At 41.0% G+C, this 12,414-nt stretch overlaps 1 protein-coding gene across 2 annotated transcripts in view; it reads right to left on the reverse strand.

Annotated features, from left to right (window-relative positions):
* The window catches only part of igf2r (insulin-like growth factor 2 receptor), a 55,414-nt gene that overhangs the window by 42,401 nt on the left and 599 nt on the right, over positions 1-12,414 (reverse strand). For both annotated transcript variants that reach the window (XM_071906842.2, XM_071906843.2), the window contains exons 2-5: positions 11,876-12,015; positions 3,734-3,852; positions 2,117-2,215; positions 155-287 (exon numbers count right to left, since the gene is read on the reverse strand). In XM_071906842.2, coding sequence (XP_071762943.2) covers positions 155-287; positions 2,117-2,215; positions 3,734-3,852; positions 11,876-12,015 — 491 coding nt within the window. The remainder of the gene's footprint in view (positions 1-154; positions 288-2,116; positions 2,216-3,733; positions 3,853-11,875; positions 12,016-12,414) is intronic.

Raw genomic sequence — 12,414 nt, forward strand, 5'->3', positions numbered from 1 at the left:
CCTTCAAAAACCCATATCGGTGAAACCCTAATTTATACATTTAGGGACATTTTATCCTTCATCTGCTCAGTCATCCATCTGCTAAGTCGTTCATTCATCCACTCTTCCGTTCATTCGATCATCCATCCATCTACGCCCTCCCCCGGGTACTGACTGAGGCTGCGGCAGATGTTGATGTAGAAGTCGATGCTGTTGTCGCCGTCGTCCACCAGGTAGCCGTCGTTCACTTTGATCAGCGGGTTCAGGTCGTGCTTCTTGCCGTCGGAGTCGAACACGTAGCAGGGCACCTGGACACAGAGGGGCAAGCTTCGCACTGCAGCACTGACAAACATTTCCATTCATTTGAAGTTGCATTCATAGTTGGAAAATAGCCTGAGGTGGACAATAGACTTGGGCGATATCCAAAAATATCCAAAATATCGCGATATACAATATATATATATATTTTTTTTTTTCAGGTTTTTTTGTGGGGTATTTAATTTCTTCCAAATTCCATCAAATTTCTTTGATTCGATATCGTGGGAAATAATGCAATGTTTAAGAAATATTGCAATATTCGATAATATCGAATATCGGCCCAAGCCTAGAGGACAGTCAATCCTACATGCAGAAAAAGGAGGGTTATGGTAGTGGTTCTATACAGAACCATAATAAAAAAAGAAACAATTTCAAACCCTTGTTAAAATAAATACCCTAGTGTGGTTGTTAAAAAGTTCCTTTAATGCTGCTGGGTGGGATATTTCATGCTTTCTTAAATGGTTCTTTACAGTACCATGCAGGTCTGTGGCAACCAATAATGTAATAACTGCCAGATAATGTAATAACTTAATAACTAATGTAATAAAAAATGTCCCTCTAAATGGTTGAAAATGTAATAAACCTGTTAATATAATAAATTCCTGAATGACCTAATATGATCACATTACTACATTAACAAAAGGGGTGTTGGTTATATTGGGTATTGTATAATCTAATAACTAAAGTTACATAATCAGTTAAAAATATTATTATATATTCTTACGAATTATCATAGTCAGTATTATCATTACATTATCTTTTACAAAATATGCTATTCCCTTAATAAGTAATAATGGTGGGTTAATGTAATGTGATGTTATTGTTTTATCAGGGAATTTATTACATGAAGATCCATTTTTATTACATTTTTGACCCATTTAGAGGGATATTTTATGTTGCTACAGGGTCCTATGTAGAATCATCTAAGCAAGGTGCAATAAAGAAAATGTCTAAAGTGGTTCTTCGGAGTTCCATTCAGGGTATCTGCAGGTTTTAGAAAGACTAATTTAATACTTTTAAAGACCTTTTTAATGCTACCTGAAATTAAACATAGGACCAATTTAAAAACCAAGCTGGCAAAGCCCACCTATTCCTGATTGAATGTTCGGCAACTATAAATGGGCAGCATAAGAATAAAAAACACCAGGAAATTAGTTGTTAAAGGACATGAAGTCCAATTGTGTTCAGTAAACAAAGCATATTGTACCTCTGGGTTACTCTAAGAGTGCATATGCAGCGCCAACAAACCTGTCATTACATGGTAAAAACATAAGACCTCTAATCATTGTATTTAGGACATTCTAATACTTATAAAAGATCTTAAATTTAGATAATTAACTATTTAAGGACCCACGGACACCCTGACAAAGAATTCTGCTACGGTACACGCGTAAAGAACTACTTTCTGGGTACTCTAGTGAACCCTTTTTGTTGAGAGTGTAGAGACCACATGGTTCCTTACGGGTCATTACAGATAACATCAGTAGTTTTCACACATGGTCTATGCTGTTTGAAACCCCTGACCGACACACTGACGTGTGAAAATCTGTGGCTAAAAGAATGTTTCATTCATTTCATGCGTTCTTTCGATCATTCCGCGAAGGGTCACTCTGAGAACCCATGTGACGGTCATGTCATGCTGCAGTGAGTATACACAAATGTATACGCGGTTACATGTTCGACTCTTTCTATTTAAGGCCGTCTTGGTTGTAAGTAGACCATCGCCTTAAGAGGTTCACACTCTCCTCCACATAAACCCATCCTGTCCTGAGTCAGCCGGCCCATCAGACCATCAGACCCATCAGACCGTCCCACCTACTTCTTTGTGTGGTTTGAATTTGCCCTTCTTGCAGGCGGCGTAGGTCCTCCACTCGAAGTAGTGCACACACTGGGACACGGTGACAAACTCTGGCGTTCCCTGCGGCAGAGAAACACAGTGGCGTTAATACGACTGCTGGACTGACGTGACACGACTCGGTGGTTCCGGCTCGATAAGGGCGACTAACAGATTATAGCGCTGTGCAGTAAGCAGCTCCGCTCTGGAGAAGAAATGAGGCCAAAGCATGATGCGTGTCGTCACATGACATCAACAAAAGACATCTGTAAACTTTGTTCACCGCATTCACACCCAGTACAACAGCAGTCTACTGTCGGACACTGGGAACATTTACTTAACCATGTTTCAGTGAAATCAGTGAGTGTATTTATTCTTGGAAAATAGACATTTTTGCTCAGAAGTTTGGAAAAAGCTGAAAAAGTTGATTTTTGAAAACAACAGAATAACTTATTTTTAAAATAGATATTTAATCAACCCTGTGTCAACTCGGTCATTTATTATTGATACTATAAATTCTTGTTTTGAACTTTAAGACAAGCCTAACAATTTTCTATGAATAATAGAAAGGAGAGATGCCAAATTCTTATTTAAATAAAAGCCTTCTAATTTTTGAGTTTCATCTGTCAGTCTCTCCAAGGAGTGTCTCTTTGATGAGTAACTGCCTACCAGGATGACATCACACCAGCAATTAGTGAACGACAGTATTATTACTGAAAACAATAAAATAAAAAACACATGGTTCTCAATGCTCAAAAGCGAGGCAAAACTTTTATGTCTCACTTTTATCCAAACCCATATATAGGCAAACAATACTACACATGAGCTGCATGTGTTTGGAACTCATGGCCTTTGAAAGAGTTTTAGAAGGACTTTTAGAGAAAAGCCACTTTCGTTTCCCCCGCTTCAGACTTTGTGGTGAGCGTCTAACGGTGGTCTTCTGTGGAGACAGAACCCTCTCTTTTCTGACATGACAGGAAACAAAAGCATGTTCATGTCAACCACACAACCAACCAACCCCCCCCACCCCCCCCCACCCCCACACACACACACACACACACCTACTGACTCTGCTGAGGAAATATAGAGCGAGGCAGCGTCATGGTTCTGCACTGTTTCCACTTAAAAAGGTGTCAACTCAAACCCAGGTGTAAAGCCTGTGGAGTAGGCAGAGTTGCTAGTTGTGGATTCAATGTAGTTTCCTTTCCTCGCTACCGACGGCAAACGCCTGCAACAACTTTTATTTTCATTTTAGTTGTCATTGAGGGGGAAAAGTGTATTTTCTCTTCATTTCATCAGTGCGGAACCCCGAACCGCAGATATCCGGAGGGGTTTCATGTTTGTTTTGAGTCTGCTGCCCCATCGATTCCACCACTTCAGCTGGGTTTCTATTCTATCTAGTCATTTTTTTGCGAATTATGATGTATTGAATACGAGCAGCTAAATGATGAAAGGATGAAATTTGGCCATTATTTATTCACTTCAACCCAGCTGATGGAAAAGCACCTAATTCACATTTTATCTTTTTGTGACATTGTAAAAGTTTGCATAAAATTCACTTGATAGTTGGATGGAAACGTAGCTGCTGTCTTTGAGTCTTACCATGGTTTTCCCACACTGGAAGCTGATGCTGGTCTGGATGTTGTTGCTGCTGCCGGGACATTTCATTGTGCCGTTGTAATCCAGCACAGCGTCAGAGTGCCTCTGCAGTGACAGCTCACCTACACATTCAACACAGAACAACGCAGCGTTACTGACAGGCCATTAACACGCTTTCTACACATTTCTCATTAGAAAATTCCATTCTTTTTCCAGACCTTAGCTTGTTGAATGGATATGCAGGTTTTCAGCAACGTTGAATATGATAGTGGTTGGGCGATATGACGAGGCCTTACCACTCTAAAGCTGAAGAAAGTCAAGATTCTTCACAACAATTATTACAATGTGGAGGACAGAGTTTACATATACAGTATATATAATGAAATGTAGGTCCAGACCAATGCTTTTCCATGCTTTTCCAGATTTTTGTGCTATTCCCAAACTTTTCAAAACTTGGAAGGGATCAAATTTATTTTCCACACTTTTCCAGAGTGTTCAGAACTGCATAGAAACCCTGCATTACGTAAGGGATAACGTACAGCGAGCTGGTGATCACCGCAAAATAAGGCCACAACCACTTGACACAAAATATGAATTTAATGATTTTATTACAAGCTGAAGTCACAAGCTTCCGCCAAAAAAATAGTTCAGCAGGACTGTTGAAACATCTGCAGCTAGCATCCATTGGCTCCAGAACTCTAACCATAGGGAGGGAAAGTGTCAACTTATGTCATCTGCTGGTTACGTTCAAAGTCACCATTTATTTTCCCATCGGCTGATTTTAATAATTGACTATAAGCAGATTTTGCAGATTTGTTCCTGCCCAGGAAGATGTTTTAAAATGTTTTTTTTTTTACTAATGGTTTATTTTAATCTCAAGTTTGTCAAATTGACATCACATTATAGAGCGCTGGCTGTGCAACTGTCATTTCACAATGCACAGACCAGCAAACCAGCAGTATTGCACCTAATCCGGCCATTTTAGATTCATTTCGGGTGCTGTGTTGCACAAAGCGGGCATTCAAACCTGGTATTTCTCTTTGATGTACTTTACTTACATGATATGTTGAGGAAGAAACCAATTTGCAATCAGCTGTAGGTTGTACTTGCTTCACTAAATGAGTGACAATCAGATGGCAGTATGATGTTCATTATGATGTCTCATTAGCATATACTACAGTGAGAGACTTTAGTGCCTGAAAAATGGTGCGATACTGTTAACAGGTCCACAGAAAGTGCCTAGGCCATATGAAAATATATCAAAAATATGAAATGGCAGAATGGCAGAATTGGCTGAGCATTGAGAAAGGGGTGTTGGAAGTAATTAGAGCAAATTAGATGAACTGCCAAAAAAAGCTGAAAAGAAAATACACTCCTCGTGTTAGAAATCCATTGCAAGCTTTTCCCGACCAAATTCAAATCGGTGCACTGGAGCTTTAAAGGTGCCAAATGTAGCATTTTGTGTTTCTCATAACATATTTGTCCCATAAACCCCACTGCACTGGTAGTGTAGAGGCCGCTAGAAGCTGCCAATTTTCTCAGCAAGGGTTTAAATTGTTTACAATAATTATTCAAATGTCTCAAAATGAATGTGGTAATTATTTATTGATGTTAAAATGCCACAACATACACTACCAGTCAAAAGCTTTGACACAGTACAAAACTGTGAAATAACACAAATGGAATTACGCAGTGACCAAAAAAGTGTTAAATCAAAACTATCTTATATTTTAGATTTTTTAAAGTAGCTTTTGCCTTGATGGAAAGGCAAAGGCTTTGGAAAGAAATTCATCAACTTGACTATTTCTATTTGTCTAAGAAACACATTTCAAGCATTTAAGCATAATCCTTTAGATCAAAATGGCTTTAAGATCATCAAAAACATTGAAAAAACAATGCACAGCCCTATGAACTCCAGCCAGATCATTCACATGCAGACCGTTTCCCATTGCTTTCCTGTTTCCCTTTGGCGTGTATTCAGATGATGAATGAAGCCTACGCACTGACCACAGTGGGGTCGGGATATTATGGAACAGAGGTTAGGGAGGGGTTATCTGCTCTGTGTGTGTGTGTGTGTGTGTGTGTGTGTGGTTGTTTTACAGGGCAGTGGGTCAGGGGAGGTTGGTAGGTTAAAACATTATTCTGCCAGACTGTCTGCTACAGTACCATACAGAGATAAACAGCCTGAGAATGTGAGCCACTGTGTGTGTGTGTGTGTGTGTGTCTCAAACAGAGACAGAGAGATAAACTAAGAGACAGTGAGGACAGAGACCGTCTACCCTGTAGCCCAATTAGAAGCAGACTTGGATCAAATAGCACCTGAAATAATTCTCAGCGTTTGTTTTATCCTCCTTGAGGTACCACATGGGTGGGGGTTTTACCACAGGTTTGCCTTGACCGTGCAAGGCATTTTGGAATGTGCACGGAGGCACATTTTATATTTGCTGGGGTATTTCAAAGTACTACACTGAATGCATTTCATTTTCGTTCATTTTGCTGACCTTTGTTTGCATGTTCTCACTGTGTGTTTCCACTTCCACATTCCCAATTTAACTGAAACTAGTTGATCTAGCTGCACCGATCTATGAAGACAGCAGGGTAGATATTTTCCAGCCATATATTTCTACTTCTAGTGTTGGAATTGTCAGTTCTGTTGATAAAAAAAACAAAACATTTGTGCTCCTTCTTTGCTGTATCCCATTACTACTGCGCTTCTGCAACGACCCAATTCCTCCAAGGGGATCATTAAGTTTCAACTTATCTGTGTGTGTGTGTGTGTGTGTGTGGGGGTGTGTCCCATTCCTATTGTGTGAGCAAACTGCCTGCTTTGTATGTGTACATGCTTCTGATCGTTAGATATGTATTTGCATATAGGACTAAAACATGCATGTCTGCTCTGCATGACTATGCTTTTTTGTGTGTGTGTGTGTGTGTGTGTGTGTTGTGTGTGTGTATGTGTTCTCCACCCTCTGATATGGCAGGCCTTTTATCACCAGTGAGTCATAAAGGAATGCTATTCAGCAATAATGTGACCTACTAACACCAAATACACAACTAGACAGCAGCAGAGAGCAGTTTTCACATCCAGCAGCCTGTTGCAGCAGTTAAAACTTATTATTCAGTTTTCATGATTTTGTTTTCAAATCTACTTCGGCTCAGGATAAGAGTAATGTTTTTCACGATGTTTAGCAAATGAATGAGGTTGAATTGAGTCAATTTGAACACCGAGTCCACACAGGCAGAACACTCACAATACTGGACCGTGATTAGATGACAACACAAGCTCCTCTAATCAAACGAATTAAACTGAGTGGACGCTTTCCAGTTCAAATTCTGCTCTGCTAACTTGCCTGAATGGAAGGACTTCGGTGATTGTTTAGTGAGGGGAGCCAATCAAGACCAAGTTCAGTTATGATGCGTTGACTGCAGCCAAGTCTGAAACTGGATTTGAAAACTTGCTGGAGGAACAAATACTTTGTACTAGATAACGTACATATTTGACGTTTAATGGTGTTAAATTAGCTAGGTTTATCCTATTTTTCCAACAACATGCACGGCACCGCGGTAACGCAAACACGCCTCCATCCGTGATTGGATGAATAGCCGATTCACCTGAGGTTTTTTTTCCTTGTTGGAGGGTGTGGAAAGCTGTTATTTTCCTCCAGTGCCACTAGTACAACCACACAGAAAGCATGAACCAAGCCTTATGCAAGCAAAGTGCTTGGGGAGAGAGGAGAGAGAGAGAGAGAGCAAGCTGGTGTGTGAGAGAGCAAACAGAGAGAGATCTACAGTCGAGTGCAAGACCTGTGTGTGTGTGTGTGTGTGTGTGTGTGTGTGTTTGTTTCCTGGTGTGCTCCTCGTCATGTGATAAGTCAGCTGGTATGAGTCACCTTCGACCGCTGTGATCACACTGCTTCGTTTGCTTTCTCGCAATCTCTCCTGCCTTACTTTCTGTTTGTGGTCTTTCTCTTGACAAAATACAGTCAAGCCTCAAGGGAAGTCACTCATAAAATACAAAATGACACCTTCTGACTTCTTGGGTGGAATCCATCTCTCCACATCGGAAAGACTGTGTGTGTTAGGCATGCACAGCCTTGGATATCTGTCTTCACAAATGTACCCTGAAAACGATGATTCATCTTAGCAGATTCATCTGAGTGAGGAAGCTGAAATGGATGGAAAATGTGGAGTCACGTCTATCTGAATGGAAGATATGAGCTACTGAGTAGTGACTGTGGGTTCTGGGGTTGTGTGCATGTGTGGAGCCTTCTGTACTGAAGTGGTATATAAGCCTGATGCCTCTACCTGTAACTTAAGACTAAGGCTGACTGAGCCTATTCTCTTCTTATCGCTAGTATCGACGACTTCGCACTTCCTACTTCCTACTGAAGAGCTTGCCAAACCCTGTGGTGTTTTCCCAAAACTCAAACTTGGTGTTCGAACGGTAACAAACATGCAAAGCCTGGAAACTATCATCTTCAGTGCACTGCTCAGGGCCTTTAGTAAGGCCAAACAGTTCTGGCATCTCTGACACTCAGACTTACGGGTCAGATGACTCGACATGGTTTCTGGCTGAGCGCTACCAAACACCCATTTGTCACCGAGGAAAGGTCACGGCCTGAGACAGGAGGACAAGTTGTTGTTGTGCTGTTCTGAAATAACTCTGTCTGACTGACGGACTGTCTGCCTCGGGAGGCCGTGGGTAAAATCAATGGCAGCGGCCTAACTGGCATTGAGAAACTACTGTATAAGGCTATATGAAGATTTGAGCTTCCTTCAGTGAAATTAAATGGAAAATCTATGGATGTAAATTGTGTTTAAGGACATTTGGCATACTTTAGCTCTACTTACATGGGATATGTCACTGTACCGCAATTTCTGCAGCAGAAACACTGAGAAATAAAGTGACCACCGGAAGTACCGTTTCAGATGTACAGCCTCATCTAAAAAGGCACAACACTATATGAGCAGCCATTCCAATAAGACAGGCCTGATACAAATTAGAACGAGTGACTCTACATATCAAAAGACCATTTCTGTCTTTACGTCGTTCTTCCAAGAGTGCTCCATGTCTTTTCGAACATTCCGCACCGACGCGTGAATGTGAAGTGTCGGTAAATGTTAATGAACGCAGCACACTGGGCCCCGGGGTGGACCGAGCCTTAGTTAAGGTTTAATCAATTTGTCAGAATGTGATTAAATGATTAAAAATGCGAGGGGCTGCTTCTGTTCGCTGAAGGTCAGGTCTGGAGACAGAGACAAGGGTTTACAGATTTTGCAGTGTACCTTTCACAAACTGAGAAACAGCAAAGCAAGCTGCTTGAGTTAGGAACATCAATGTAAATCTAGGCAAAAGTACAAGCGCTCACTTAGACGACAACAACAACAAATCAAAGGGATAGGAGGTTATGTCTTATCACCTATTCAAACTTGATAGTCATAGCATCTTATGTACACAGTAAATATGTGTTATGTTGTCTGGTGTCTGATAGAATCATTTATTTTGCAAACCAAGCAAGTAAAATTTGTCTTTTGCAAATAAATCAATAAGGCCACTAGACATCAAAATTGACCTATTGACAATATTATCTGTGACGGTAATGATAAATGATATTTTGTTCTACTGGTTGAAAATAAGCTCATAGACTATTGCAACTACTGGATATGACTCGTAAAAAATAGGCCTCTGTGTTGTACTAAATGTGAGTTTCTTCCTTTACGCCTAATCGTTCATCTCAGCCCAATTAATTAGTAGCTACATGGTGCATGTGGGGAAATAAAGGTGTCTTTTACTGTGACTGAGCAATTACACAAATAAGTAAGACGCATGCCTCGGCACTGATTGCTTCACTTTGCCTGTCGTCACACTCTGCTGGATTGGGGTCGCCGTCGGTCTGGAAAACATCACCGGTGGGGAATCCCTTGCTGATTTAAAAATTCTTCATTTTTGTTAGAATAAAATGTAGAAAATGCAGCTTTCTCTCTCATATTCTGCCTTGCTGAATATGCCTGGAATTGCCTTGGAATTGCAGTGACTCATCCAAAACTATTTTTCTCTGTTAATATGTCGTTACTAGTAGACAAAGCGAGTACAGCTGTTAGCAGGTGTGGAACTGGTTAGGTTTGGGAATGGAAACTGATTAATGATGGTGGATGGACAACACACCCAACTTTATCCAGGTTCACTGACTGCTTCTCATTTGGTTACTTTGAACCCAAAGAAATGCCAAATAGACACAGTTGCATTTTCCTTTGAATAAGATACGCTCTTTCTAACCATGTGCCAATCCAATCAAAGTAAAACAGTGGCTCGGTGTCAAACAGGCTCCTGATTGGCTGCCTCTTACTCCGCTTCCTGGATGGTTAACTAGCGACTAACATTAGTTGAAACTTAACTTCATTCCTTGGCAGGTGAGCCAAAAAGATATTTTCGGACACTGCCATCAAAGCTTTAGAAAGACAGCTAGTAGGAAAGCTAAGACACAGCAGGCCTACTACAAGAGAGATGTGCATCTTGCTGACACACAGCAGCAGCAGATTCAGCCTTATCAGCACAGAGATCAGATCTACTAATGTACCGTTAATGCTCTGACTGACTGATCCATACAGCACTTCCCTTAGCGTTCAGAGAGCCTTCGGTGGTAACGTCAGCAATAGGCCGGGGTTTTATGCGTGGTTGAAGCTGCTGTAAAAGCACACAACAAGCTACAGCAACAAACCCACAGCTGCTGGCACTCATTACCCTTATACACAGGGATGTAGTGGAGGGTAAACCCACATAAACTCATTTTGGCCATCTTTTTATTTACCCACTTTTTCTGGCTGACATAAATTCATAGAACACATCAAGTTAATATAAAATAAAATATAATTGATTTTCTATATTGGTGGTTGTTTGCCATATGATGATTACTGACTTCAAGTCATAGTTTACCCACCTTTTAGTGGGATGCTTTATGCTTTATGCGGACACGGACTGGACAGAGTGTGCACAGTCAACATGACACAATTGTGGCTAAACTGAAACTGGAACTGGAATCACTGGCCGATTCCAGTGTTTTTTTCTTGTTGGGGGATTTGGATAGCAGAATTTTCCCACAGCGCCACTAAAGTAGTAGAGATTTCCACTGAGCAGTCGTCGTGAGAAGCACGAATGCCAAAGCAAAGCAGCGGGACGTCTGCGTTCAGGTGGACCTTACAAGCATCTAACCACACAGAAAACATGAACCAGGCATTGGTCTTGTCTTGGGGCAGCATAATGGGCTGGCTGCCATATCTGACTGTCCAACAGACTGTAAGGGGTTCCTCCTACATGCTGGATTCTGGCCTGCTCTCAACACAATATGCTCCAGCATATCCCGTACAATAGCACTGCCAGAGAAAAGCCAGATATGTTAGGCTACATCAGGTCTTATTCCATTTTATTACACTGAGTTTGTCTCCCAGTGAGGGCAAACCAAATGTTGACAAGTCTGGCAAAATCAGGCAAATATCAATTTTGTGTTTAGATAATGTCAGCTTGTTAGCTAGCTAACCATAGTATCTGGTCAGCTATCTGCCTTGTTGTTAACACATCTGATTAGCACACTAGCTAACGTATCTAATAGAGTCAAGCACTGGTAGTCACTTGTAGTCGCATGTTAACATTAACATTGGTTGCTTTGCTACATTTGCTGTGTATTTAAAATTGTATCCTTTGTTGTCCTTTTTACTATTGTTCTTATTGTTTTACTTTTATTTCTTTGTTTTTATGCCTTTTTATTCTGTGAAGCACTTTGTAAACAGTCTTGTTAAAAGGTGCTATACAAATAAAGTTATTATTATTATTATTATTATTAGTCAGCTAGCTAGTTAGCAAGCTAACAAAGCCAAAACCCAACTGTTTGTTCAGGTTAACTGAGCTGACTTCTCAAGCTACAACTCTGCCACACCACAACAAGGTTTTTCAGGTATCACTCTATTTCTAGCCTGGTTATATATTTAGACATTATTTCCGTACAGTCATTTCTCTAATGGACCTCCATGGTGGCGCAAGAAAGGAGGAAATGATTGGCTGAAGAAAGAGGAACTGTCCAACTAAAAGATGTGTGATGCAACTGCAAAGCCTCTACTGTGTTCCAGTGCGGTCCAGTCTCCTGTACTCACCGACAGACTGCTCTGTCTGGGTGGTGAGGTTTCGGGCGCAGACAGCGGTGCCGGGACCGCAGGTGGTGGATGGTGAAGAGTCACAGAGCTTCAGAGTGTACCCCACTTTGTTGTCCTGGTCTATGGCCTCCCATTTATAACTGCAACACAACAAATAAGGCACAATGACACAGAACTGAATCAAAAGTCTCCTTTGGTGCAGCAATTTCTAGGTAGCTATTTGCTCATGAGTTCAGTATTACATTAAAGCAGTCAAAGTTAGCAGCATTACTAGGTATCAACGGTCAACTGGTCTTACCAGTTGACAGCTGGATGGTTTTCATTTCATAATTTTTTTCCGACTTGTCAATATTTGAATACCGGGTGGGTGGATAGGACTCCAGTAAGAGAGGAAAACACTGTGTCGTTAGCTAACAGTCTGGTCTGTTTGTACTAATGAAGCTCCGATACGTGCGGTTCTCTCTCGCATGGAGACAACGTCATGCCATGCTGCATTCAAAAACAAGTCAATTTAATGTACACTTTATAGGCAAAGATAC

The sequence above is a fragment of the Centroberyx gerrardi genome, chromosome 18, assembly GCF_048128805.1.
Source record: "Centroberyx gerrardi isolate f3 chromosome 18, fCenGer3.hap1.cur.20231027, whole genome shotgun sequence".
In the NCBI taxonomy this organism is placed as follows: Eukaryota; Metazoa; Chordata; class Actinopteri; order Beryciformes; family Berycidae; genus Centroberyx; species Centroberyx gerrardi.